This window comes from Megalops cyprinoides, chromosome 24 (assembly GCF_013368585.1).
Source record: "Megalops cyprinoides isolate fMegCyp1 chromosome 24, fMegCyp1.pri, whole genome shotgun sequence".
NCBI classification, from domain to species: Eukaryota; Metazoa; Chordata; class Actinopteri; order Elopiformes; family Megalopidae; genus Megalops; species Megalops cyprinoides.
The window spans coordinates 7,452,985-7,465,533 of record NC_050606.1 but is presented as its reverse complement, the minus strand read 5'-3'; the positions used below and the strand labels follow the sequence as shown (position 1 = coordinate 7,465,533).

Genomic DNA, 12,549 nt, shown 5'->3' with positions numbered 1-12,549 from the left:
CACATGGGGATGACACCTTTTCGGGTCTAGTCTCTAATGGCGAACGGCAATTGGAAAATTCTCTTTTTTCCCCTGGTCTCAGCCAGTGTCACTTCTGCACAGAACTTGTAGGACAGATTTTCAAAAGCAAAGACATAAAATACTTTAGGGATTTGAAATGCCTTCAGAAAGTCAACTGAAGAGAACAAAACCCACATGCATTAGCACTCCCCAGAGTGACCTCTCCAAAGACTGTTTCAAGAAGTTAAATCTATTTTGAAACACGACTCCCTTTTTTCAAAAATAAAAGGGAAAACCACCATTTGCAAGTTTGCTAAAACAAGCTTACAACATGAACACATATCTGCAGTAGCTGTTATAGTGCAAAGCAACATTTTACACATTAATTTGATCATATCCTCATACTATTTTAATTACTCTTATAATTACTACTTATTTTAATAATTACTGAAAGTGATTTGACAGCCATTTTTTTTCAGTAGACTTCATTTGACATTGCATTTTTTCAGAAAACCACCTGAATTTATTGGGTGAAAACAGAGCAAATGCCATTTTTGGTGAACACTGTGCAAGAGCAAAACTGAAAATGAATCTGAATCAACCGAACAACAACAGCAGCAATGGGAATAACCAGCAAAGGATCCAGGGAGGATTTCTTACCACATATGGAGCTCTTTCCTGGGAGCTGGCTTTCCTCCACAGTTTCGCAATTTGTTTAACTCTTGTAGACCAGTCTGAGGAAGAATTGAAAAAGGTCATTTTTTTATTTTTTTAATTGGAACATGGTTAGTCACTTTAAAAAGACAAACAAAGACTGAGCCAAAATCTAAGTCCATCTGAGAAGGTCTGAAAACGCCTGACTGAAAGCAGACCCGCCTCAGCCGTACAACTGTCAAGGCCAATCACATGCTGATGAACAGCATTTGGCTTCTGATGGCTCACCCGGGAATTCGTCCCTGAGGTTGGGGAAGTTGACGTTGGTGTAGAGGACGGGTGCCACAGTGGCCATCTCCCCCAGGGTCTCCTCCTTCTCCCACTTGAGCGTGCTCCTCTGAGCATTGGACATGGTGTCCGCCTCTGCTTCGGGCGGGGGGGCAGGGGCGGGGCCAGGGCCGGGGACGGGAGTGGGCCAGGGGCCTGCCGCCTCTCTCCCCATCGGGCTGAACTTCTTTTCTCTGTGAAAGAAAATTTTTGCAACTTTTAAACTAAAACAAAGCAGGACGACTTTAGGACTGAAACTCTCAGAGGTGCAAAATATTACCATGTTTATAAAAACACCAGGAATCGCACTTAAGGCGCTGACATATCTGAAAACACTTTCCTTTGCTAGAGCTCAGGCAGTTCTACTATTCATTATCACTTACTATAATAAATGTTTTTTACGCATCCCACAAAATAGAATAGAATGTGAAGAGTATCTCTGCATACACCAAATTTTAGTACTCAGACTTCCAAATTCATCCCTGTCCATTTCTCATTCAATGCCTCCAATTTACAAAAAATCTTTAGAATAGTATAACCACTATAATCACTATGACGCACCCAGTGATCTTTACATCTGTTTCTTCCAGAAACTGTATTAATTTCCTTTGTAAATTAACCTTATTTCCATTTTAACAAGTTAAATATATTTTGACATGTTCAAATGTATTTTTTGGCATAATTTTATTTTAGATATAATAGATCCACTGTTATTGCATAGTGCACTTGAAATCAACCTCAATGTGGGAATCTCTAGGTGATTCCACCTTAATACTTGCAGCAGTAATAACTGCAAGGCAATAACTGCATGTATTACCAATGACCTTGTAATTTGGTGAGGCACTGAACGATGGTGGTTACGTCTGTGTGAGCCGATGTGTATTTTAGCTAAGAGAGTCCACGTGTGGTTAGCGTCGCACGCGCAACTTCACAGAGACGAATTGGAAATGGAAAGCATCAGCCCGGAGAAACGAAACGGGGACAGAAAAGTGTAAATGGGGCGGAAATCTCACTGACGAGCCGATTACGCGCTGGAACTCCCGGCAGTACGTGTTGTCAGAGGATAACAGAGCCAGGGGGGACTAAACGCTGCCGAAGGAACTGGAGCACTCGGCCATAAACATAATTTTTTTTAATACGCCGATTAATGTGGGAATGGGTGCACGCTTCAGACCACTGATCTGAGCACAGAGCTCTTGCAGTTTGACGAACACGCTATACTGAAAGGAGACTCTCCTGTAAGAAAAGAAAAAAGCCATTTCTGCAGCAGTGAGGGTAAGATTACCTTGTGTTATCAGGGAAAGGCAAGCGATGGAGGGGAGAGAAGGTAGGGGAGACGCCGGGGGTCATCGGGGTCCCGGCAAAGTGTGGGCCCCTTCCCATCATGCCGTTCATCATCGGCATCCGTGGAAACATGCCATTTCCTGCACGGACAAGGTAAAAATGATATTTGAAATTAAATAAATTATTTACGCTGACATTAATAAGCAAGTATTTTTTTCTTAACACCAGTATGTCATTTATATTTTCTAACCCTAAAGGCCTGCTGGCTATTACTTAAATAAATCCAGCTTTATTAAAGTAGTTTTTTCTGTTTGCCCTCAATGTAGGGCCAGTTTGTCCAATGTGTGTCACATGGAAAGTGCAGACCAATCAGGAATGTGACTCTTGTGTGCCAGGAGAAAAGCAATCCAGTCAGAAACTAGAGACACGCATTCTGAAAGGCAACACATCCCCAGCCATTGTGACATCACACAGTTCCAGGAGAGGGAAGGTGCACGTCAAATAGCACCCAGCTCAGGGGACAGGTACGCAGGCTCTTCCTAGTAAAGTGAGACCTCAGTGAAGTACCTGGATTTGGCAGGGGCATGGCGGGTCCTGCCGCGGGGGGCATGGGGGCAGAGGCCTGGGGGTGGGGCAGCTGTGGAGGCTGGCTGGTGCTGGGACTCAGAACAGCTGTGAAGAGATCCTCCACGTCCTTCCCTTCCAGTTCTGCAGGGGAGGAACAGAAAATTTAAGTTAGCCACTACCCTTGAAATGCCTTAGCACACCTAGGCATAAAAGTGAAATAGGGAGAGAGCACGCACCTGGAATTTTGTACAGCTTGCTGAGGATTGCACCTGAAAGGGCAAAATGGAGAATTAGACATCTATGGGACATTGTCACCCTTTGCAAATAAATAATTACACTGGCATGCTGAAATCACTCCTTTTCTAGGGGTTGTGTGAATGTGAAGAGAACCTAATACCATCCAGCTGCGGATCTGACCAGAAAAGTCATTTTGGTTTAAGGTGGGGTTTGCTATGTAAAAATTCAAATTATTACCATTAGGTAGTGTCCATATTGATAAAGACTCATTTTTTCTTTTCTGGCATGGCTGATATGACTGAACATGCGTAGGTTTTTCATACATTTAATTCCCATATGTATTTAACAAGCCTACGGTCCCACTGATGATTATTCCTTTCGCGCATACGTTCAAACTGGTGTGTTTACAACACTAGATTGGAAAAATTCTAGCTAATGTTAGGTTTGAGGAAACATTTCAAAGCATAGCAAATGCGGCGGTGAAAACTATAAGAAGCTTAATAACACTAATGAAAACATAATGAACCATGTAATGTAATGCACACATTACATAGCATAAAATAAGTCATGTATGAAAGGGTTGACATATGGGAATAACCCATGTATATTTAATTCCCGTAGTCCAAAATCTGTGTCAAGTATACTGCAGGTTTTGACTTCAGGGGGTCATTTACAGAGACCTGGGAAACTTGCTCAACAGTGGCAGCTGAATTCAGACCTGCTACCGCAGAGGGGCCAGCTGCTATAGAATCTCAACTGCCTGTATCAGCGCTCCCCGCTCCGCAGAATCACCCTTCCCTGCGTTATCTCTGATCGCTCTCTGTATCAGGGCATCTGCGTGTCAGAGCCAGAGGCTCAGCTTTTCCTCTGACAGTTCCGAGCCGCCCGGGCGCTCGGTAAACAAAGGAGGCCCTCCAGCACTGACCGTCAGTGACCATCTTGTCCAGTTCAGGGCTGAGGATGCTGTCCAGTGGCTCCTCCTGCAGGGCGCGTGTGCCTCGGTCAGGGTGGGGCTGGGAGTGGGCCCCCGAGTCGTCCGTGAGTGGGCCGATATCCAGGTCTGCTGTGGGGAGACACACACGCACACAAACACACAAAGCACACACACACACGTGCACACACACACAAAGCACAGAGACACACAGATACATGCACGCACAGACAACCACACAGAGACACACACACAGGAAGTCCAAGTTTATTCCTCAGCTGGCCCCAACAAAGCAATCAGTCTAGAGCAGACCTAAACGAGAGTGGATCTGTAATTTATTATGTGAGTAATGCATTACGTGCTCTCCTCCTGGTAGGTAAACAGGATCTGGAGGAGCTCTGCCCTTATTTCGCCGGGGGAAATGGGCACTTGGGCGCTTTTTTTCTGCAAGGTTATGGAACACTTCTCAAAAGTCTGATCAAAAGAGCATATACATTTACTCTCCTCTGAAATTACCGGAATTTCATCAGATCACGTCCTTACGCGTACCAAACAGGGGACTGGCTCATACTCAATAGCATGCAATAAGCATCTTTGATTAAGGACAATGGATAATGGTATATGGTATAATTATACAACACTAAGAACACTGGTCTGCTCTTTTCAATGCATACTGAAAAAGCACAAGCTACTAAGAGTCTCCCTCTTTCTGTTGTTTTGGGTTTGGGAATAGCAGAACAGATCTTTCTGTGGATTTATGAGAGCCTGCCAAATGGCACAAAATGTTTCACAGGAATTCTGGGATAAGGACTCTAGATGTCCAACAGAATATGTACATCTCTACTTTAGCCAACTCTTCTGCCCAGAACTTCAAAAGCTAAAGACACAGTTGTGTCTGCACCCTTTTGTAGATTCAGAGCAACGCAACATTTCCATCAAGAGAGACTCCATCAGGTAAAACCGAACCTCACCAATGAGCCCACATAAGGACTGTTATTTGCACTAACTACGTAACTGGCAAGAAATGTACACTTGCTTTGGTTCTAAATTTGTGAGCACCCCAAGGTACTGTATCTTCCAAGATGCTGATAAGAAGCCAACTTTATTTCCATTATTGAACTCAGATCAGGTTTATCACCATTTCCACATGTTAAGTTTATCATATGTTCTGCATGATGTTAATAGAAGTATCAGAATCAGTCTTTGTCAGCTTTATGACTACAATAAAAAGCACTACACCAATGCACAGCAACACTACAGCAGATAATCGGACAAAACTCACAGAGACATAGGGTGAAGCAAAATTCTATCGTTACAGAGGCTCCTACGCATGGCTACATTTCAGAATCTGTTCACATGCCATCTTTCAAAAAAAGTAAATAAATAAATAAACAAACAAATAAATAAATAAATACAAATCACATCTGCTCCCAACATGGTGGGAAACGCTGCAATTGCTAGCTTTCAAGGCTGTTTCCCCGCACAGCAGGAATGTTAAGTTATATAGACTGGTTACTTGTTGAGCACCAAGGCCTCTGAGCTTTTAACAGGAATTGAATACTTATTCTTCTGCAATTTGTCCCCTCAGGTTGAGTTGGGGTGGGGGTGTTTAAAAAAAAGAAAAAGGGAAAAAAAAAATCAGGCTGCAGGACCTTCGCTATGACGAGGAGATGGAATGTAATATTGACGTTTCACATTCAAGTAAATGACCTGTCACTGGGCTGCTCATACCATAACTTTGAATGGAAATTTGTCCTTGATGCAGTGCTTATATGACAAATTGAATTCACTGCTGTTGCTCTGTGAGGGGAAAAAACTTATCTTGAGGCTGGGTAATTCTGTGAGCATTTTTTTTGAGCATGAATTTACTTGTGCTTGCTTGTAAATTTATACAACGGGATTTAGAAAAAGGTTAAAAAAAAAAAAAAACCTGATCAAACTTTTTTGCATAATGTTCAGTAAAACCCTTGCCATAATTAATATAAAATTATGATACCAGAAATGTTTAATGCGAGACACCCATAATTTTGTGATCGAATCAGGTAAAAACAAGTAGTAAAACATGCGGTTAATCTGAGATGTAAATCACACAGCAGGTCACAGCAATGGCATTGTGTCAAAGAGCGCATGCAGTCACATGACCATCAGAGGGAACACAGGAAGGGTGGACTCTACTACTAGCCATGGTTAGGCCATGGGTTCATCTCTTACCAAATGGAGAGGGAGGGTTCTCGACCTGGAAAGGGCATAAATCAAGACCTACAGGAACCCAAACCAGACAAAATGGGTGAATATAACAATGAAATGAGAAAGGAACTGACCAAAAGAAAAAAAAAAAAAGAAACTAAGCTAAAAAGTCCAAAAAATGAAACTTTCATGCACGTACACCTGACACATATACACAGCAAATCAAGCGCATTTCGATGAAAGACAGACGCAGTGCAGATGGTCGCAACCACGTAACGTGCAAAACTGAAAATGGGTGTGAGAGCATGAGGAAAATATGAAGCCGTATGAGCTCATCTTAAAGCACTGGAGGGTGTAAATGCAAAAAAAAAAAAAAACCTATATGTAAAGATAGCGTAGTTCTGCACACAGACATGGAGAGAGATACCAGGGTTTATTCGAGGACTTTGTGATAGCTAAGAGTCAAGATCCGCTTAAGGTTGCTACCGTTGGCCTACCTGACTCCTCCGCCGGCTTGACCAGGTCACCTGACAGCATACCGAGGATGTCCGCATCTGTGTTCAGCACCTCAGACAGGTCTGCCAAAGGATCCTCAGAGCTGGCTGAGGATCGGGGAAAAGCAAATGCATTTTTACAGTCAGACAGAGAGCGGACTGCTCTCAGATAACCGCTCGGCTGCTTTCGACTATACTGCAAACTCAGCATCCAACACCAGCACCATTAATTCTGCACCACCCACAAAAACACAGTATAACATAAATAAAATCCATAAGAAATCTTTTTATTTTCCTAGCTGATAGAGCATGCATAAAATGAACACAGTGCCTGGTGTAACGATGAACAGGGCACCGTGCACAGTGATTGCACAGTGACGTGCAATTATAGTTCATGTGGATTTAAAAGTGAGGCCTTTGGTTTCATTACACTTGGACATACGACTGGACCTCTTTAAATAGCTTGTGACTTCCTTCAAATTTAATGCCACCAAAAAACCAAAATGTCTTTTTGGTTTGTCCTTTTCTTGAGGTATTGAATGCTTGAGAAAATTCTGTCATTTTAAAGACGTATAACACATAACATGACTAGCCCTTACTAAGGACTAAAATGTGTTTGGCTAAAGTTGTATAACTGCATGACTTAGCTTTGATGAAAAAATCTGTGAAATTCCCTTTTAAGTACTGATTACATGGACCTTATGCCGTCCATGTAGATGATTTACAAGGAGGTGTGGGCTGCAAAGAGCGGAAGAGCAGGGCACTGCAGGTGTTTAAACCCCCAGGTCCTGCTGTTCAGAACCCAGCCGATTTACGTTCATTGGGACCACTTCAGACAGCAACACAATTAGTGCAGAACTTCATCCGAGACGGGGTCTCAGAGAGAGGACGACACAGCGACACAGGCCTCTGCAGCCAGCTTGCATGTCTCAGACAGAGACCTTCATTTGCAGGCAGAACTTAAGAGTGGGGGGGGGGAAGAGAGAGGTGGGGGGGGGGGGCGGGGGTTGTTAATTATCCCTCCTTGCAGATTGCCCTGTGCAGTCACCAAGGTGATTCGTCCTGACGGGTCATCGCTGGGGGACCGCGGGACGCGTCCGCCGTCATTTGTGAGGGAGGCAGGTCAAGCATGCTTGCGTGTGTGTGTGTGTGTGTGTGTGTGTGTGTGTGTGCGCTGCCTGGAAACATACGTGGAGCCCCAGCTTTGGCGGAGATGGGCGTGGTGGCGGCGCTGAGCAGGGGGTCAGAGGAGGGGTCCAGGAAGCTGGCGCTGGAGGGCTTGCTGTCGGCCTGGGTGCGGTCATCATCGGAGAGGCCCGTCTCGAGAGCCTGCTTGCTCTGCTTGCTCTTGTCCAGCAGGTCTTTCCCAAAGAAAGCCTCCTACGGAGACACAACGACCTGGATCAAAGGACTGAGGACTCATGTCACCACTTGGCAACCATCTATTAAGTCCTATTCATTCATGCTTATTTTCACCAAAAGCAGAGAGAAGAACCAGTGAAGGGATATGTTTGTGTTGTTTAATGTTGTGGCCTCAAGTTGGCAGCAGGTTACTGACATATCAAACAATGTTGGACTCAAACCCTGGCCTACAACTACACAGTCTGTGTGGGGTTACACACTGCAGACACCTGCACCTGGCCCACCAGGAGCCTGGGGCTCCCAGAAATTTATGGAGTCCCCTGAAACATGGACCATTGTTTTGGGGAGAAAAGAGAGACACAAGAACAAGAAAGGCAGCCAACATGGCTGCCGCCACTACGAGTGGTGCATTCTCAGTAGGCTGGTGCAAGATCAACACGTCAAGACGTGCCTGTTCCCCATCTACACTGACACATTAAACAGCAGCCACGTCACGACCTAAATAATTAATTAAAGTCTTCCTTCTCCACGGGACCTTTACATTTAATTTTGAAGCCTGGAGTGCAAGAGAGCTGAAAACAATATCCCGTGCCGCATGCCTAAAACCCTCAGACGGCCGACCACGGCCCGACACATCCACATCCGCATCCGCATCCGCATCCGCATCCGCATCCGCATCCGCATCCGCATCCGCATCCGCATCCGCATCCGCATCCACATCCACATCCACCAGGCAGATGTCAGCCTGCTTTGCCTCTTGTGGAATGAGTGAATGTATCAACAAAAGAAGAGCAAAGCTCTGAGTCTCGTCTCTGATTTGACTTTAATCTTCTCCATTCTAAGGCAAGCAGAAGTGCTCTCAAGGAGATATTCAGAGTGTCTGCTCAGGGCGAGCCTGATCAAGCCTATAAGGACTCTTCATGACAGTCCTTTAAGAAACCCACTGTTCCCTGTTGTGTACTTTGATGGCAGAAAATTCACGTTACAGCGGATCAGTATAGCGTGTGATCATCTCTGTAAGGCTGCCTAGCGATATGCACGCATGACTCTCCCAATGAGCTGCTGCACATACATCCACAACATCATACAAATTCAAAAATTCAACATTTTGCAGCCAACAAAGTGTCACAATTAATGGTATCCTACAATTTTACTAGTTTGTGACAAAAAAAAAGACATCTGAAATGAAGAAAAATCAAAAAAGAAAGCGACAGGTATAGCCTAGAACCGTCAAAACATGGGTCGTAAAACCTAACATTCTAATTAAACACTTAATTAGAACTTTAATTAAAGTTCATTTATTTATTTATTTAAGGTAAAAAGTAGGTTTGCTTGTTGCAATGCATTTCATCATACTGAAAACTTATTCATAAATGATAGCCCTGTCATTTGTCAAAAGCAAGTTTGTTTTTCAGCCATTCTTAAATAGAGAAATAGTTGTACCATGTTTTCTGGATTTTGATAAATTAATTACGCCATAATGGAAATGCATAATAAAGAGAACCTTTTCATACACATAACCCTCAGGGTAAAACCAGGTGCTGTGTGTTTGCGTACGACTCCAAGCGTGTCTGAGAAAAAGGGCAGCAGTGTGGTATAGTGATAAGTAGCAGGGTTCAAAACAAAGGTTGCTTGTTCGATTCCCCACTGGGGAATTGCTGTTGTGTCCCTGGGGAAGGTACTTTTTGGAAGAAGGAAGAATTGCCTCAGTAAATATCCAACCGTATAAGTGGATAAAATTGTAACCCATAGATAAGAGCATCTGCTAAATGAGAATAATGTAATGATGTAAAATAATGTCAAAACTCGGGAATGAAACCGACCTGCAGGTAGGAGGGGAAGGCCTCCTCAAGTTTAGTTTTCTTTTTCCTGTAGCGTTTCTTGGCTTTCTCCAGGCACTCCGACCCCGGCACGCTCTCGTCCACCGGCGTATCCGGCGTCTGCTCATTCCAACCTGTGATGGGCGGCGTGACCACAGAGGGACGGAGTTTTAACATGGCCCTTATCGTGTGCCACAACCATTCCCACATGCAGTTAATGCGTTATTATAATAATGCAAAAATCACGGAACCCAGGCTAAAGCAAGCGAGCACAGAACGCCTACCTTCCTCCTTCCCCAGTGGGTTCTCAGACACAGAGCCTGAGGAATCTTTTCTCGAGAGGGAGCGTTTGGCCTTGCCTTGGCCCGTCCGGCTTCTCTGACGCACCATGAAACCGCCAATTCCTGGAAAAAGAAACCAATTCAATACAATCAGTCTTATGGGTTCAAGAAAAATAGGACAATACAAGGAGCTTCCTGAAATGAATCAGCATTATTTACAGGTACCCAAGAGAGTTCACCCTCCCATAGGCAGGTAATATAAAGTATGGTAAGCTATTTCAAGTGTGATAAGACCTAGCTGCTGAAGTTTACACATCAGTTCTAAAAAAAGAAAAAGAAATAAACATTTCCTCTCCAAAATGCAGCAGATCTATACTCTGTTCAGTGAGCTTATAAATGAAGAAATCGATTCTGAGACAATCCTTTGTTTTCGTTACAATAAATTTGTTTTTTCAAGTTTCAGTCACCAGCATCAAGAACTGCCAATGTAACCACATTAAAAACTGATGGTCTATCATCAGCATTGATGGCAAAAATCATGTGACCCAAATAGATAAAAATCACCTCCCTCCACCCACCATCAGCTTGGTGCAGAATTGGGCATTTTAATCAACTGAGATCATTTGTACGTTTATGACCACAAGTACAAGCAAGAGGTAGAGGCTGTGATGTCACTATGGGCATGTTTCTTTTCTCTTAAGGCACAATATATGCTGTTCTCCGATTGGTCTAGACTCTCATGTGACCCACATGGACAAGTCAGTGTTGAGTGGAAAGAAAAAAGCCAGCCCAACACTTATATCATTTAAAGCACAGGGCCAGAATGAGGAAACCGACTCTCTCTCCATCTGTCTCTGTAATTGCTTTAGACACCAAGCCGTGCACAATGCGCAGACACTCAGAGGGAGGAGAAACACGTACTGAGCTCCAAGAAAAGAAAGTATCTATATAACAAACAGAACTACTGAGCTTGCACAACGCACAAATGAACAAAATCTACCGCAATGTAAGGTCAATGACTATACTAAGTACATCACTCTTTTATACCTTTGAAATAAAGACATAAAATCTAATCAAATAGCTAACATTTTGCCTTAAATCTATCTCTTTAACATTTGTCATTTTGCCATGGTACCTAATACACATACACAGCAAACAGACACAAAGCAGACAGCTACCACTGATAATGCTGTATGAGAATATTCTATACTCTCATGCAGTGCCCTGTCTGGCCAGATTAAAGAATAAAGGTTAATGCTGTGAATCTCTAGGATCGTAAATGTAACAGACATGCTACTTCAGAAGGTCACGCCTAATTTGCAGGTATCTTCTCCTTCACTTAAAGAGGAAAAAAAAAACGAGAGCATAAGGATTACAGATTGAACAACTTCAAGGTGATGATTGGTGTTAAAGTCAAATGATGAGACGCTGAGGGGAAAAAACTGCTGTCAGAACGAAGACAGGGAAAGAGAAAACAAAAACATAAGCGAGAGGATGAAAATGGAGGTTCTCTCTCTCTCTCTCCTTTTTTTCCCCAGATCCTTCACAGAGGTCTGCACTGTGGGCCACTTTTTAAGATGTGGGCACGGCGCCATTTCACGGTCCGGCGGAGGTGTCGTCTCTAATCAAGTCGCCCTACCCGGCCGGTACGGCTTCCTCTTCCTCTTCTTGGCGCCGTCGGCGGCCTCGGCCGCCTTGCCGTCCTCGTCCGTGGGCTCTCTCTCGGGACTGGAGTCGGACTTCACCTCGCAGTCCAAGTGGTCTCCTTCTGCGAACGCGGCAGAGAAGCACGGCGTCAACAATTGGGAGGCCCCCCTCACCTCACCCCCCCTTTTTTTGACGAATGGAATTCAGCCCTGTCGTCCACAATCTCTCGTGCTGCCAGGTGAGAGTGACGACTATTTATGCCTTTGTGAGAACTACACCAATGGAAAAAAGTGGCTTAAGGATTAAGATCACAAGGCACATGAACGCACAGGCCTGTGTATGTGGGTGCAGTAAGTATAGTTCAAGTGCACAGTGTCTGTAGTGAGCAAACTGTCCATGTGCATAAAAACGCCTGAAATTAACAAAGTAAAATGGATTTGTATTTTGAATGTGAATTAGATGCACACAGCAGGTCATGAGGATGTTGTTAAACCAATAAAAACTTGACAACTACCTTACTGTCAAAAAATTATGTATGCCACAGATCAGCTATACAAGTAGACAAGTCAAGGACTACAATCCAGCAAATGTCTCTTTACACTGTGTTGGGTTTAACTTTAGCAAAGGTTTAACTCAGATTAAATCAGTAAGCCATCAGTAGCTAACTGATTTAATAAAGGCCTGGGTGTCATGAAACTAACCTCTCCTAGGCCTTGTGGATCATACTTACCTGAATGCCAACTGTATCTTTGGAACAC

General features: G+C 43.8%; 1 protein-coding gene across 2 annotated transcripts in view; it reads right to left on the bottom strand.

Annotated features, from left to right (window-relative positions):
- Positions 1-12,549, bottom strand: part of LOC118771234 (histone-lysine N-methyltransferase 2C-like) — a 103,799-nt gene that overhangs the window by 23,612 nt on the left and 67,638 nt on the right. For both annotated transcript variants that reach the window (XM_036519167.1, XM_036519168.1), the window contains 12 exons: positions 11,784-11,912; positions 10,148-10,267; positions 9,867-9,997; positions 7,872-8,061; positions 6,685-6,789; positions 6,212-6,259; positions 3,995-4,132; positions 3,069-3,101; positions 2,833-2,973; positions 2,267-2,405; positions 943-1,175; positions 661-734 (listed from right to left, as the gene is read on the bottom strand). In XM_036519167.1, coding sequence (XP_036375060.1) covers positions 661-734; positions 943-1,175; positions 2,267-2,405; positions 2,833-2,973; positions 3,069-3,101; positions 3,995-4,132; positions 6,212-6,259; positions 6,685-6,789; positions 7,872-8,061; positions 9,867-9,997; positions 10,148-10,267; positions 11,784-11,912 — 1,481 coding nt within the window. The remainder of the gene's footprint in view (positions 1-660; positions 735-942; positions 1,176-2,266; positions 2,406-2,832; positions 2,974-3,068; positions 3,102-3,994; positions 4,133-6,211; positions 6,260-6,684; positions 6,790-7,871; positions 8,062-9,866; positions 9,998-10,147; positions 10,268-11,783; positions 11,913-12,549) is intronic.